We start from the raw sequence: 16,843 nt of genomic DNA, 5'->3' as shown, positions 1-16,843 counted from the left end.
GAATGAGGAGTGAGGTGTTTATTGAGTGAAATCCCTAAGGTTTTTACAGAAGGAGAGGGTGTGGGGGAAGTGCCCAGGGAAGGAGGCCAAAAGTTTGGGGACCAGGGACTGGGAGTGCTACCAGTGACAACAAGTTCAGTCTTGTCCGGGTTTAATTTCAAATGGTTGCCATTCATCCAATCACTGATGAACAGCATGACAGATTGAAAATTAAGTATACTGGTTGGGGAGTGTGACAAATGGAAAATGAACAAGAACACCATCCGCAACTCGACCAACTCCAACGACACCTTCACAACCGCCGAACACCTGCACTTCCAGATACACACCGACCCCAAGACGACCCTCAGAGGCACTCTCATCTACAGACCCCCGGGACCTCGCACGCAATTCAGCGAAGACATCGCAGACTTCATCAGCCCGCACGCCCTCCCCTCCGCTGACTACATCCTCCTAGGGGACCTCAACTTCCACCTGGAGAATAACAATGACAACAACACCACCACCCTGCTGGACAACCTCGCCAACCTCGGACTCAAGCAACTGGTGAACACCCCAACCCACTACGCCGGCCACACGCTTGACCCCGTCTTCTCATCCAGCAAGCACATCTCCTTCAGCCACTCCCCCGGACTTCTTTGGACTGACCACAGCTGCATCCACTTCAGCTTCAGAAGAACCACGACTCACCACCACCTGCAACAGGTCCCTCGCCGGAGCTGGAGCAAGATCACCGCCGAGCAGCTCACTGCCTCCCTCAACCAGAACACTCCCACCAGCACAACGGACCCAACAAAGCAGCCAGCAACCTCACACAGTGGCTGACCGCCTGCGCCGATGACCTCGCACCACTAAAGAACCCTACCAGCAGACCCGGCTGCAAGAAAACCCCCTGGTTCACCGACGAACTCAAGGACTCCAAGAAGAACTGCCGCACCCTCGAGAAAGCCTGGCGCCACGACCAGACCACAGACAACAGGACCGCCCTCAAGCACTTCACCCGCAAGCACCACCAGCTGATCCGCACCACCAAGAAGACAGCACTCAAAGAACGACTGGACAACAACGCCCACGACAGCAAGGAACTCTTCAGCATCATCAAAGAGTTCTCCAACCCCAGCGCCGGAAACAACGACATCACTCCCTCGCAAGTCCTCTGCGACTCACTCGCCTCCTTCTTCCACCGCAAGATCGCCGACAAACACAACAGCTTCGGCGCACAGACCACGCACCCAACCACCGAACCAACGCCCGCCACCACCACCCTCTACAACTGGACCCCGGTCAGCACCGAAGACACCACCCGCACGATGAACACCATCCACTCCGGATCCCCCACCGACCCCTGGCCCCACCACGTCTTCAACAAGGCAGACGCCATCATTGCACCCCATCTCCGGGACATCATCAACGCCTCCTTCCACACCGCCACCTTCCCAGAGAGCTGGAAGCACGCCGAGCTCAGCGCCCTCCTGAAGAAACCAACAGCAGACCCCACCGACCTCAAGAACTTCCGCCCCATCTAGCTCCTCCCTTTTCCGGCCAAAGTCATTGAGAAGACCGTCAACAGACAGCTCGCCGCCTTCCTCAAGACAAACGGATCCCTCGACCCCTCACAGTCCGGTTTCCGAGCCAACCACAGCACCGAGACCGCCCTGATCGCAGCCACCGATGACATCAGATCCCTGCTCGACAACGGGGAAACAGCGGCCCTCATCCTCCTGGACCTCTCCGCAGCGTTCAACACTGTCTGCCACCGCACCCTAGTGCAGCGCCTCAGCAACATCGGAATCCAAGAGAAGGCTCTGGAGTGGATCATCTCGTTCCTCGCCGGAAGAACCCAGAGAGTCCGCCTCCCCCATTCAGATCCGAAGCCACCAAAGTCATCTGCGGCGTACCACAAGGATCATCACTCAGCCCAATCCTCTTCAACGTCTACATGGGCCCCCTCGCAGCCATCGCACGCCAACACAACTTAAGCATCATCTCCTACGCCGACGATACCCAGCTGATCCTCTCCCTCACCAACGACACCGCCACCGCCAGAGCTAGTCTACACGAGGAGATGAAAGACGTCGCCGAGTGGATGAAGAACAGCCGCCTGAAACTGAACTCAGACAAGACGGAAGTCCTCATCCTGGGATCATCGCCCTCCGCCTGGGGCGATTCCTGGTGGCCCCCTGCCCTGGGCACCACTCCCAAACCAACGGACCATGCATGCAACCTCGGATTCATCCTGGATTCCTCCCTCTCGATGACCAGACAAGTCAACGCCGTCTCCTCATCATGCTTCAACACCCTGCGCATGCTCCACAAGATCTTCCGATGGATCCCCACCGAAACCAGGAAGACCGTCACCCAGGCACTCGTCACCAGCCGACTGGACTACGGGAACACCCTCTACGCCGGAACCACAGCCAAACTTCAAAAAAGACCCCAACGCATCCAGAACGCCTCCGCACAACTCATCCTGGACATCCCACGACACATCCACATCTCCGGCCACCTGAGAGACCTGCACTGGCTCTCCATCAGCAAGAGAATCAAGTTCAGGCTCCTCACCCACGCACACAAGGCTCTCCACGACCTGGGCCCAAAGTACCTCAACGACCGCCTGACCTTCTACACGCCCACCCGCCAGCTACGATCGACCAGCCACGCCCTCGCCTCCGTACCACGCATCCGCCGAGCCACCGCCGGAGGAAGATCCTTCTCCTACCTGGCAGCCAAGACTTGGAACTCCCTCCCCATCCACCTTCGGCTGACCCAGGACCACCTCTCCTTCAGGAAGCAGCTCAAGACCTGGCTGTTCGAGCAGTGACGTATCCCTCTCCCCCAGCGCCTTGAGACCCTCCCAGGTGAGTAGCACGCTATACAAATGCCGTGATTGATTGATTGGAAATGTTCTTGGGCATAAAATATGACAGCTACAGTCGTTACAACGCAGCATAAAAACAGGAAGTGCGGATTAAGGCATGTACAGAGTGGAAAAGGGTCTGCAACAAAGTCGGATTTGATTTAGCATGCAGTGAAAGATATATACCCCCTGTGCATACCTGAGCTTGTGCATTACCAGCACCACACCCCTGCTCCACGTCTATGATAATATTGCCTAATTAGCATGCCTAATTAGCAGCCGGACTTCATTAATCCCATGGCATGCATTTGCCACATTATGCAGATGTGATTCCTGAAGCAGCCCTCCAGCAACTACCGAAGCAGCACCCCTTCACTTTAAATAGAGGCCAGACCAACACACACACACACTTCTCATGCATGCCTGAATGAATGTAAGCCTAAAAAGTGGCGAAAGTGCGCTTCAGCGCCAAACTAGTGGTAGAAATGCACTCTATAAATGCAATAAGTGCAGACACTATTCCTAGTCTCAGTACACTACAATCTACTGGGAGTCAGACATGCAAGGAAGTTGGTTGGAAATGCTAGTAACAGAACTGTAAATTTAGGTCATCCAATAAATTACACGCCCTGATTATTCAAAGGGAAAGCATGGGTCGGGCAATTCACATCTCTGGGCTTCAGAGCAAAGCCTCAGCAGTAAAATAAACCATCCTTAGTCGCAGGATGGGATAAATATTAAACTTTTTGGTTCAAATAGACATTTCTGTTCGTGCATTTCTTTCGATTTTAGATCATTCTACTCTGTAGTTCTATTATGTAGTTAATAGTCCACAGGCTCAAAATAAATGTTAGCATGATAGGCACCGCTTTAAAAAATATTCCTGATATCATACTCTTTGTCAGGGGCGTCACTTCAGGGGTGGGGGTCTTTGGAGTGTTACGCCCCCCCCTTCCAAGAAATGAATTTTCTGATAAATAGTTGGGTACAGGTGCTTTCAGTCAGGTATAGTGAGATGCCAGTCGGATTTCACCAGTAATTTTTATATACACACTGTAAAACACACCCACACACACACACTCACTCTATTTTGAAAGTTTTCCAAAACATTGGTTTTTATACAAAATGTTGCGTTTTCTCTCTTAGCACTCCTCCCAATCATCATTCCTCTCCCTTTCCACTGCCCCTTAGGCCCCTCTCATGCACCCTGCTTGTCGTATCATGTATTTAAACATTATATGCCAGCCTGAATGTCGTAAAATCTGAAGCTCCCCCCTCAATCTTACTGACCAAGCTACGCTCATGCTCTTTGTACATGTGCACACACTTACCGCTGAGAGGCTGCCCAGGACCAGCTTAACCAGTTGCTTGACATAGGCGAAAGATGGTGCGCAGTTACTGTTCCTCACATGGGCGCTGCAGGCATCGAGGGCAGTCCGCACCGACACCCTGGTGTACACAAGATCCTCACACATGCTCAGCAGGATGCTGTTCAGATGCTCCCCAAGCTTGATTGGCTGAAAGGGAAAGGGGAGGGGCAGATATTTGATTGCGAGATGCTGAATACGTTGAGGGCTACAATTCCATCTTAACAGTCAGTCCTCAAGTTCACACTATACATAAAACATCACAAATATTTAAATCTATTGCACCTTCAACGAAAAACAAAGAACATATATACTATATACTATAAAGTCATAACTCAATTCTCGAGTACTTTACAGGGTTGGTAATTTCGGACAATCCCAATAAGTATTCATTCGGTCCCAAAGGTAAGTCAACGTTTCAAATACCACACAAAAATGTTACGTGAGGAAGTGTGTGTGAAACGGTCTCCGTCACAAAGATGAAACGCAAACAAATGAATGCCATACCTAATTTAGAATAAGACTGCTGTTCGCAGTCATAAGCAGCAGTCCATTTTAAAGGTCTCTCAATTCTTTGTACAACAGAGATCTGGGAAACAAGTTTGAGGTCTACAGAGCGCTGTGGGTCTAATTTTGGTTACCTTAATGAGCTGGGCCCCTTGATGCGCTGGAGTACTTCATGCACTCCAGTAAAGGTTGGTAAGGTGGAACCTCGTCTTACCTTCTTCCATCGTGAACCCTTTCTTGGAAAGGGAATGTAGCAGGGTTTCCGTTCTCCCACAGAACTGTGCATAGAGATCTAGAACCTCAGTGAGTTAGGATGATCCAAAACTCATCTCAGTGTCAGAAATCCCCTTACCTAGCTAGCTACAGTGTCTCATGGATCATTATGAAATGATCCATGTCTTAGACAAACCAGAACATGAACTTTAGAATACCTCAGGAATCGTGGAACACATGAACACTCTTTCGTTATATAATCATTTCAAACCAAAACTGAGAGTCAAAGAACACAAGTGCAAGTTTGAAATATTTATTATTCAATGCAAAGTTCTCAAACGCAGTATCTTGTATAATACCAAAATGCAGATTATAAAAATCAGAGTCAGCAGCATAGTCACTAATCCATAGTAAGCAAAAGGTGATAGCATGTTACAATGCAAAATCTATAGAAATCTATATCACCTATATTTCGCGCACCCTATTTAGCATATTATTTTATATCTAAGAAGGTCTCATTCGGGCTTTAGCAGGGCGGCCCCATACCTCTAAATGTCAGTAGGAGTAGATCACATCAACAGCTACCAGCTCTCTTCATGCGCAGCACCAAGTGTCTACGTTCATTCCGTGTAACTCTATCTTAAACCCGCGTAGAGCCCAAAATGTTGGCATCAACATTATTTGTGTTATGTCTAATGTGGTGCGAGGATCAGGCCTCCCAGCAACCTTGTGTTAGGTTATTCTTAGAGTGTGCAGCTCTCAGTGTGCAGACAGTTGTACCAAGTGTACCAGGCAAAGCTGATAGCATAGAAATAACATATTATTCTCAAATAAATCACCTCACCGCTTCTAGGGTGAAAGCGACAACAACAAGTAGGTGTCGTGTGCAAAACTGAAGCCGAAGGAAAAACGGCTGTTTAAACATGTAATACACTCATGCTAACTTAACGCAATATATGTAACGAAGTATCCATATGACACCCCCCCATTGATCCGAGCACCGTCAATCATAAGGGAAAAGGCAATACTAAATCAGATACATAAAATGAAAGCAAAGTTCAATAATCTTGAGCTAAAATAAGCTAAAAAAATATGTATGAATGAATATGTATGAATGCCTACAGTGGCCTCAAATCTAAAAATAAAAACAAAACTCTCGAACCAAAAGTTATCCGCCAGGTCTCAAAAATATGAAATGTAGGACCAGGTCGCATTAATTCTAATGTCTGTAAGAGAAAAAACAAGGCACTTATCCGATATCCAAAGTCATGTGCCACATTGACGTTATTCTCAGCGACATCACATGATTGAACTCTCCATCATCTGAACACAGTCCATCCCTCCAATCCAGCAAGGGGAAAGTCATATTTCATAGCAATCCTCCCAGGCATCTCACGATTGGACAGTATATGCAAAGAAAGTTGCAACAGCCTCCAGTATGAAATCACTGTCATCATCCGAAAATAGTTCAGCAATCCAATTCAGCAATGGGAAAGAACATACGTGCTCCTCCAGCATCGGATCCTCCTGTAACGTCAGAGGACAACTCGGTGGGTTCACCAGATCGCTGTGTGTCAGAAAGGCATGCGCCGCTGCAGAGATCTCCCATTGGCCCAGTACTCCATTTATTGCTGCCAAGGCCATAACTCTTTCGCCAGAACAAATCAGCTCGTGAGCCACTACGGGACGCATTAGCTGATCAAAATCGACGTCAGGAGCAGTCTTCAAGCATAGACACAAATCAATGGCCCAATCGAACTCGCAGCTCAGGCAGTGAAACACAGGTTGGACACACGTGAAGTCGGTGAACCGAAATGACAATCTATAAGCCGTGCTTAATGCTGCAAGCGGCAATGTTCCATAGTAATTGAGCATCCGATTACGGCACAGTGTCAGGAGGCGTTGAACGGCTTCTTGCGCAGGATGGGCATCCATGTTTTATGAAGAAAAACAACAACAAAATGCCCGCAGCCACAGCCAGTAAAACAGGTAGTCCACCAAACAAACTCGAAAAGATAGAATGGAAAAACGTGGGAATGATACCAAAAACTTTTTCAAATGTAGTCACGAGGCCACTGCTAACCAATTTAAAAAAATGTGCGAGCCCAGTCGTGGAAGATGCATTAAAGATCTGGTGCACCAGCTCACAGAAATGAAACGGCAAGTCAGTATTTAAAAGTGCCTGCACCTCTGTGCGTGTGTTAGCTATGTGAAGGACATAATTTTCCCAGGCCGAACTCAGGGTCACTTGTTTTTGAGACAAAAGGGCCCTTATTCTGCTTAAACCATTGAACTTCGCTTCCAAGGTTGGAATCTGTGGCCAGATGGAGACATCTGAAGACCCATGCGTGGGTGGGTATAGAACATTCTTGCAACACACCACACGCTCTGATACAGTTACCACATAAGCCACACCAATTAATAACCCACAACATAACTCGTTGTTTAAAAGCAAATAACTACCATTAGTCAATAATGTAAATGTGGGAACTACTGCTGGAACTGGCGTGCCTTTTAAAACACATGCTAAATTTGGCCGGTCCTGATTACAAGAACCGTGTAATTGAATGTGTCTGCATATTAATGAATGGTCAGGTGACTGTGTGCATTCCTCACCATTAAGATTCACTTCTTTTCCATCCTTCAGACATCTGTATGTGTATGGTAATGACCATGCCTCATGTAGGAATGCATTGCCTAGTGGTTCATATCGTCCTATAGCAATATACCGCATACAATTAGTAAATTTGTATAAGGGAAATGGTAATGTAATTAATCCATGAATAAGCCACGTGGCAGTAGTGGTTTCAGCAACAGAGAAAGGTAAGGATTCTAGCTTTTCAATATGTAACATAGAAAATGACGCATCACGCATAGAAAGCATGCGTTGCTTTTCAGTCAGATTAAAAGGGGCGAAAAGGGACGAAACGTTCAACGAGTTCCAGGGAACTCGACCAGCCTTAAGTGTCTGTAGGGTCCATGCAAACTGCATTACAGAACGTAACTGATTTTGACCATGGTATAACGTGGACACTTCATCATGTACAATATCAACAACAGAAGAAACAATATTATCCAACGTGTAAATCCTGGAAGAAAGCATGTTAATACTGTTATCGACCACTGCAAGCACTTTTTCCAAATTTGCTTGATCAATAGCTCTCAGGCGTTTAGCTGCCTCAATCTGTGAAAATTTCCAAATTTCATTGTACACAGCATAAAGCCAGCGTTTAGATCTACCTCTAGCCGGGCCTTTTATAAAATCATTTAGCTCTATGTTCTCATTCAACTGGGACAGATGCAGTTTAACTGCAGCCTAAGTGGAATGTTGTAACCAGTTCTGACACAATTTGCCTACTGAATAAGTAGTAACAGTGTGATCTGTTTCAAACCTGGGATCTGGCCTGATGTGTGTAAAACCTTCAGACAAACCCAAAAAACGACGTTGGCAAGAATCAGAGCTTCTTTGCCACAAAAGCCACCCCTCTGGATCAAAACTGGAAACATTAAAGGAGGAATTGTGCAAAAGTGTTTGTATCCCACTGATGGACAATGTAGTGAAATTACTCCAACCTGAATATTCTTCCAAATCAGGGATAGTTGGTGTATTTAATTTTTTAGATGTAGCCAATCCAAAGCATGTTGTTTGGGAAATAGTAGAATTTAAAAACAACATGTGATTCGGGATGAGACATGCACGATGCAAAGCCTCAGTGCCTTGTACCTGCCAATCTTTGGTACCCCAAACCGATTTAAGGTCAATAACCTCCTTCCACAACTCATAGCCATCTATAGCTAACCTGTCTAGAAAGGACTTCGAATACAGCAATTTTGTATCGGTAAGTCTAACTTTGGACATGAATTTCTGTTTCACCTTAAAATGAAACGACTCAGGATTCGATTGATTAAAGTCTGTAAAATAAGAGTATATTCCCAGAAATGTACTTGAGCTCCCCTGCAAAGGAGCAGGACAATGTTCCCACTGTGTGTAGTTCACTGGAACCCTCCTGGAACTTGTTTTGTGTAGGAAATGATTTCCATAATTTTGATAACAAAACAAATCACCATAATTGACAGAATCTAAGTACAAATCCTCAGCATCAAAGGCCGCATAATATTTCAAATCAGAGAACAATGCTTCCACGGCCTGAAGATCCCAATCATCAGAACGAATATTTTGCTTAATCACATCTCCCATGTTTACTCTAAGCACATTAGGAACATTAATACCTTCTGTGGGGCCATGTATCTGAAACCTAACCGCATCCCACACAATCCCATCAAGGACAGGCCAAGCAGTAATCTCTACTGTATTTAAGTCTCTTTTTAGTCTGTGTGCTGAATGTGAGGAGGAAAGAGGGGCCAATGTTCCATTAAGGTACCGAATTCCTGTTCTTTCTTTCACATAATGGCCATCGATCAGGCGGAAAAAATAAAACACAAAACCAATTGACATAAAAAGATAAAATGAAAATAGTATCAGCCAAACGTATGTCCAAGGTGGAATTAGAAAATGTTTTTTAAACAACGTGGCATATTTTGCAATAGTCGATGGTTTCTTTGAAAGTTCCGAATCAGAGTCAAAAGAGAATCTGGACTGGTTAGCCAAACGAGCTTGTAAATCGGACATAGATAAATCAGCAGGATCTGCATAGGTCACGTCATCAATGTTAGTAACAGGAATAGTATTTAATAAAGGACTGGATATAGCAGGCATCTCGAGGGACACCTCCTGATCTGCACCAGATGTAATAGCCAGCACAGAGTGCCTCACCATGGAAGGACAGGATACAGCCGGTGTCATGCTATGAAGAATCGGCCACCCTGTGTGTCTTGACATTGTCAATAGAAATAAATCTGTTTTCTTTACGACCTAGAAGTGGTGGTAAAATGACTGTTCTTGTGCCCTTCACTCCAAGAACTCGAACCGGTGCTCGATATGAGGGACCAAACTCTTTCTTGTTATCGATCTTCTCTCGAACCAGTTCTCCAACTTGGGGTAGCCAGCCAACTACCGGGATCTGCAACGCATCATCCGACGTGGAGGGCAAGTGTTCCTTAGCAAGACTGTCTCTGGTCTTTTGTAGATCCTGTAAAACATTGCAATGTTCATCTACGTCAAAGGCCGCGGCCTGGGCCTGGCAGTCTGCACCATCGAGGTCAGGGACGTACATCTTGATACCAAAGAGCATTTCGTATGGGGTCCGCCCACCCAGAGACCTTCTAGGGAGATTATTAAGCGCACGCTGCACGCCATAGAGGTGGGTCAGCCAGTTTCTACCAGTGCCTATAACTCGGGCTGTCAAAGATTGCTTTAAGTCGCGGTTCATTCGTTCTACTACACTATTGCCCTCAGGCCTGTAGGGACTTGAAAACTTCACTTGGACTCCCAACGAAACCATAGCATCCTTATACGCCTTAGAGGCGAAAGCCGGACCCTGGTCCGAATGGAAAGTACCACAGGCAAAGATTCCCACAAAGACACGCAAATCCTTAATGACAGTCCGCGAATCAGCGCTTCGATGCGGCCATACCCACACAAAGCGTGTGCATGAGTCAACTGCTACTAAGATGTATTTATACGCAGTATCAGAGGAAAAAGGACCGCAGTGATCCAAATAAACGCAACCAAGCGGTTTATTAGAGATGTACAACTGTGTCGGAGGCGGACGCGCAGCAGTAGAAGGCTTAATCTGCTGACAAATGTCACACATAAGGACATAATCGCGCGTCTGTTTGTACAGTCCCCGCCACCAGAACCTTTGTTGTAGCTGAGCTACAGTGGCTGAGACGCCCGCATGCGCAGACGCCACACCTTCATGAGCAGCTGTAATCAGAGAAGCTCTGCGATCCGAGTTGGGAATTAGACGTTCACCAACTTCAGGAATTTTCACATAAGGAACCTTATCGGGACTTAAGTGGTATGTGTACTTCGAAGGGAACCCCGCAGGATATTTACCTCCCTTCTCCGTGGCAGCAACAGCCGCCAAGATGTCATCATCTATTTTGCTTTTGGACCTCGTGACTGCTGCAACTAAGTATTTTGATACCGCAGACTTCGCTGCCTCATCAGCAAGCGAATTACCAACAGCGTGGACCCCCACGCGCTGATGGCCGAGAGTATGAATCACAAACACGAGCGGCAGCTTTTCTTTAAGTTCCGCCACTCGGACCCAGATCATTTTATGTTTTATTGTGCTACCTTTGGAATCACGAAAATCATTCTGAATCCAAAAGAACAAGTTCTCATTGTAAGACTGGACACAGTAGTAAGAATCACTTACGATTAAAGTCGTCACACAAGGATCAGCGTACTCCAATGCGAGCATAATAGCACGAAGCTCTGCCAATTGTGCTTTGCAGTCCCCTAGTGTTTACGTGTGCACAACACTGGACTTGAACTCATCGTTCACCATGGCACCGACCACAATGGCGCAAGCGGAAACGTAGGCATGTTTAGAGCCATGCGCAACCTGCGCCGAACCATCAGTGTAAATGATACAATGGAAATCCTCCAACGGCTGCATCGCTAAAGGAGCAGGATGAACAAACTCATACTGTAAATACTCCTGCGACCGTAAAGCGGCGTCAAAAATAAACGTGACATCCTGGGATGTCAAGGATGTAGCCCACTGAATCCACCGAGGGTGCAAAGCTTTAGAATTCGGTACACTGGCTTTCGTGACCGCCTCCAAGGCAGGACACGGGGTAACAACCAACATGTGTTTTCCCTGCGACAGGGCACGTTCTTTAAGAATCGCCATCTGCACAGCCGTTAAAACTTTCTCCACAGTGGAAAAACGCAGTTCAGTCGAAGTGTACAAGTGTGACTTGTAAGCAATAGGTACAGTATCCCCTTCATTAAAAGTCAGGTACGTGAAACCCACCGTCCCAGGGATAATTCTTATCACCAGGTTGGTCTGGTTATCACGAGTCTGTAAGTAGTCAGAAGCGAGCAAATCAGCCTGCAAAGACTGCAGAATGGCTGAATGCTCAGGCAGCCAGCATGATTTGGAAAAAGATGGTTGTATCAGCGCATACAAAGGCTTGATACGCTGGGCATATTCCGGAATGTATGTTCTACCGAAATTCAAAAAACCCAGTAAAGACTGTAATTTTTTCAGCGTTGTCGGAGAGCGCAACTGCGCGCACTTCTCCAGGAAGTGAGGAGCCAACCCCTTTCCCTCGTGGTTAAGTTCATAACCCAGAAACAACACTGTGTACTCCGCAATGTGTGATTTTGCAAAGTTAAACTTGTAACCCATGTCTGCAAAGTTACAAATTATGCTGTTTACTCGACACAGATGCTCCCAAAGTTCGTCATCTGTGAGATATATGTCATCCACATACGAACAAGCAACTGGATCGAAGCTCTCCAAAAGAGAGACTATGCGGGCGGAAAACACTCCAGGACTATTCTTATATCCCATTGGGAGTCATTTAAACATTTTTTGTACGCCGCCGCACGTAAAACTGGTCCATTGGGAACTAAGACCATCTAATCTGTGTGCATAAAAACCATTGGAAATGTCAAGCGTGGTTTTGAACCGTTTACGCTCAAGACTATTCACTAGGGCAGAGCCGTGAGTATTCTGTACTGCACAGTTACGGCAATGCGAGTTCAAATGCCGGTAATCCAAAACCAGACGATATGAGCCGTCCGGCTTGTTAACAGTAAAAAGGGGATTATTCATAGGTGACACACACGTTTCAATTACACCTTGATATTCCAATTGTTCAAGGATAGCCGCGACTGAAGCTTTAGCTTCACGCCGTATGGGATACTGAGGTTGTGGCTGCGGCTGTGACCGTAAAGGAATCTCATGGCTAGGGGACAATTTATCCCAGCCACACTGATTTCGGTACACAGCCGGCGCAAGCGCCAGAGCCCACTCTTCTGCAAAATGCAGCACTTCCACTCTCGATACAGTGTGCGCGAAACTGGGGAGGATCACCTCCTCCCCTCGCGGAGCTGCGAGAACAAAAGGTGGGGGCCAGTCAGCCTCCGAAAGCAAAATGTCATACGTAGACGAAAGATTTTCCCAAAATACCCCTTTTACAGTTCGCTGCATGTCACCTTCAATTAACAGGACAATTTCAAAAAGTCGTTCAGGGGGAGCAACATGAGTATCAGCCGTTTCAATCACAACATAAGTGTCAGTCGCTGTCACCTTCAACAGTGGACGGAGGGCCTCTCTCACTATGGTAATCTCCGCCGCGCTGTCCAGCAAGGTCAGAGCCCACGTCAGATTCCGAAGCCGCGTTCTCACTATCTGGGGCATATCGATGCGCCGTTAAGGCTGCGACCTTCTTCTTGGCAAACTGCGGTCTCTTGGGCGTAGAGTCGTCCCGCTGATCCCCTTTACTTCGCGTGCGGGGCTGACCACGTCCTTGCTGGCCACCCCGGCCCCTGCCGCCCCCTCCACCACCGGTTGACGGAGCCGATGAGTCCTGAAAGGAACGAGGAGAGCGTTGGTCAGAAGCCTGAAATCTTTCAGGCGATTTAATCGTCGCGCGATCGCGCAAATCATAAACTCGATCTGACTGCGCAGGTTGTGAAGGCGCCGGACTAGAAACCTGTGTCTGCTGTTGTTGTTGCTTACCCTGATTCTGCTTTTTAGGCCAATTTTGTTTTTTGGACTTGGGTTGTCCACCCGTTTCCGAAGACTGTCCCTGGGGCTGCTTCTTCTCTTTTTCAGAAAAAGCCTTCACACCCTTAGAAGTGCGGCCAACCATTTTATAAGCCGCCACAATAATTCTTGCTAGCTGACGGGGTTTCTCGGCATCGGGAATTAACGCCAGAGTATTGGCCACCTGAAAGTTCACTGCATCCCCCTTGACATTTGCAAGGATAAGACCGCAAACTGTCTCAAACGAGCCGCTCAGGCGCATACCTAATTCAACCGCCGACTCCGGTCCGTGATCATCCTGAACACGTTTAAGGACCGCAGAAAGGTTTGACACAGACGGGGTGCCATAGCACCTCGAGTAAACCGCTGCAAAAGTCTTACCCCATGTTTCACAGTCAGCAAGTTCAGGGGCTAAATCTTTCGGTAAACTTAGCGTAAGAATCCGGTGTTTTTCACCCGGAGTCGTATTAGGAAACACAGCCTCCAGCTGGTCGAATTTCTCGGCAAGCCAGTAAGGAAAATCATCCTTATCCTGGGGCTTCTTGCCCATAACGGAATTCACCAAGACAGGACTGATTTTTAAACCAGCCTGTTCCGCTCGAAGCTGCGCACCTGCGGGGGCTGCGCCATGAACATTACGACCAATGTAATGAACAAGCGCCCTAATCACTCCAACCGCGACTTCATGAAGACGCCGCAGGTCAGCTACACTACAAGTAGCGCGATTAGGGTGAGGAGTAAATCCACCCAAAGCGGGCCAATTTGTGCCCGGAATGGACAAAGGACCTAACCTCGGAGCCGTTAAAGAATGGGGTAGGGCGCCACCAAACCAAACTCCGTGCTGCCAAGCATCGATAGGTACTTCCAGTGCCCTGTACGGAGCATAAGCCCCCGGTACAGCCGAGGCAGTGTATGAATGGAAGACACCCGAATTAGCGTCCACTTCCGGAAATGTCACCCAGGAATAAAACAATTCGTACGGGTACGCATGTTCCGCACTCACCACTAGAACCACAGCCAAGCCTTCCACAGGGACATTATATGCCCGCAAGTGGTCGCGAACCGCGACGCGGCTATGCTGCGGTATGTCCACGGCCATGGTAGCACAGGAAGAGAAAATAGACAAAGAACACTTTGTAGCACAACTGGGTAGTAATTCAAAGAAACCGTTTTTAGAAGAATTCAAGCTTGAAAAGACCTATTTAAAAAATAGGTAGGTTTTTCCGACACCACCGTTTACCGGAAACGGGAATGAAGGTGTCAAGGTTTGAATGATATACTACTCGAGTGTCATGATATAAGGCCAACAACGTACAGGCGCCAAGTAGCAGGGTTTCCGTTCTCCCACAGAACTGTGCATAGAGATCTAGAACCTCAGTGAGTTAGGATGATCCAAAACTCATCTCAGTGTCAGAAATCCCCTTACCTAGCTAGCTACAGTGTCTCATGGATCATTATGAAATGATCCATGTCTTAGACAAACCAGAACATGAACTTTAGAATACCTCAGGAATCGTGGAACACATGAACACTCTTTCGTTATATAATCATTTCAAACCAAAACTGAGAGTCAAAGAACACAAGTGTAAGTTTGAAATATTTATTATTCAATGCAAAGTTCTCAAACGCAGTATCTTGTATAATACCAAAATGCAGATTATAAAAATCAGAGTCAGCAGCATAGTCACTAATCCATAGTAAGCAAAAGGTGATAGCATGTTACAATGCAAAATCTATAGAAATCTATATCACCTATATTTCGCACACCCTATTTAGCATATTATTTTATATCTAAGAAGGTCTCATTCGGGCTTTAGCAGGGCGGCCCCATACCTCTAAATGTCAGTAGGAGTAGATCACATCAACAGCTACCAGCTCTCTTCATGCGCAGCACCAAGTGTCTACGTTCATTCCGTGTAACTCTATCTTAAACCCGCGTAGAGCCCAAAATGTTGGCATCAACATTATTTGTGTTATGTCTAATGTGGTGCGAGGATCAGGCCTCCCAGCAACCTTGTGTTAGGTTATTCTTAGAGTGTGCAGCTCTCAGTGTGCAGACAGTTGTACCAAGTGTACCAGGCAAAGCTGATAGCATAGAAATAACATATTATTCTCAAATAAATCACCTCACCGCTTCTAGGGTGAAAGCGACAACAACAAGTAGGTGTCGTGTGCAAAACTGAAGCCGAAGGAAAAACGGCTGTTTAAACATGTAATACACTCATGCTAACTTAACGCAATATATGTAACGAAGTATCCATATGACAGGAACTCAACTGTAGGCAATCTTGAAACTTTTTGAATCAACTGTTTTCCGTATCCTAAATTCCGCTCTCGCGCTGGGCTTAGACCATTAAACAGCATAGGGCTCTTGATTCCCAAGGATCTGCCTAAGTGTTCAAAATATTTGATGGATGCTGGGGGATGAGGAGAGCAGTCATGGAAACAAGCTTTCGCAAAGCCAATAGGTCTCATCTATGAGATCTGTTGGCTTTGGGAATGTTTTGTCGCTATGCTGTCCATACCGTGGTCTCTTTGCAGTGACTAATTTGTTAAACTAATTTAGGGAAGCACTATGATGCAGCAAGAGGCAATGCACTTTTTTAAAGTGCATTTGCGCTGGATGCCTCTTAGTCTTTTTTTATTATTATTTTTAGTCAGGCTGCACAGCACCCACACTGCTAAACAGAATAACCATAAATCATTTGCTTAAGTCGGCAAAATTTCCATGCTGTACAGCTTAAACAAAAGGCACTGGCAGAGTCAGTAGACTATAAGGCGAGACCTACTTGTTTTGCCAATGCTTGTTAGGTCTCTGCACAAAACCCCAGTGATCATGAGCAAACGAGTCAATCTACCCATGTCTGTAAAAGGAAATAAGCATTTGCAATGCAATAGGTCTCGCATTAGGAACGTTTAAGGTATTGGTCTTGTAAATGACACATTTTTTATTTATGTGTTGGTTTTGAAAATAGCAAAATTAATAGCTTTGTCATTTACAATGCCAATACTTTTATCTTTTTCAAATGTGACACCTATAGCATTTGTAATGCAACATGTTTTGTATTTACGTGACTTACATGTATTGATATTACAAATAACAATGGCTTTTCATTTTTTTAAATAATTAATACTTAAATAAAAGTTATTGTAATTTATAATGGCAATAGCTTACACTTTTGTAAATAACTTTTGTGAAGATTATGTTCAGTGTATTTTATTGTGACGAAAATCCAAGAACAGAAGTGAAATATTAACAACTTTTTGTG

At 46.3% G+C, this 16,843-nt stretch overlaps 1 protein-coding gene across 8 annotated transcripts in view; it reads right to left on the bottom strand.

Moving 5' to 3' along the window:
- Window positions 1-16,843, bottom strand: part of PTPN13 (protein tyrosine phosphatase non-receptor type 13) — a 981,974-nt gene that overhangs the window by 645,453 nt on the left and 319,678 nt on the right. For all 8 annotated transcript variants that reach the window (XM_086961883.1, XM_086961888.1, XM_086961886.1 and 5 more), the window contains exon 5: window positions 4,189-4,374. In XM_086961883.1, the coding sequence (XP_086818009.1) occupies window positions 4,189-4,374 (186 nt within the window). The remainder of the gene's footprint in view (window positions 1-4,188; window positions 4,375-16,843) is intronic.

The sequence above is a fragment of the Lissotriton vulgaris genome, chromosome 3_1 (assembly GCF_964263255.1).
Source record: "Lissotriton vulgaris chromosome 3_1, aLisVul1.2, whole genome shotgun sequence".
NCBI classification, from domain to species: domain Eukaryota; kingdom Metazoa; phylum Chordata; class Amphibia; order Caudata; family Salamandridae; genus Lissotriton; species Lissotriton vulgaris.
The sequence above is the reverse complement of the archived record's forward strand: the minus strand, read 5'-3'. Positions and strand labels throughout refer to the sequence as shown.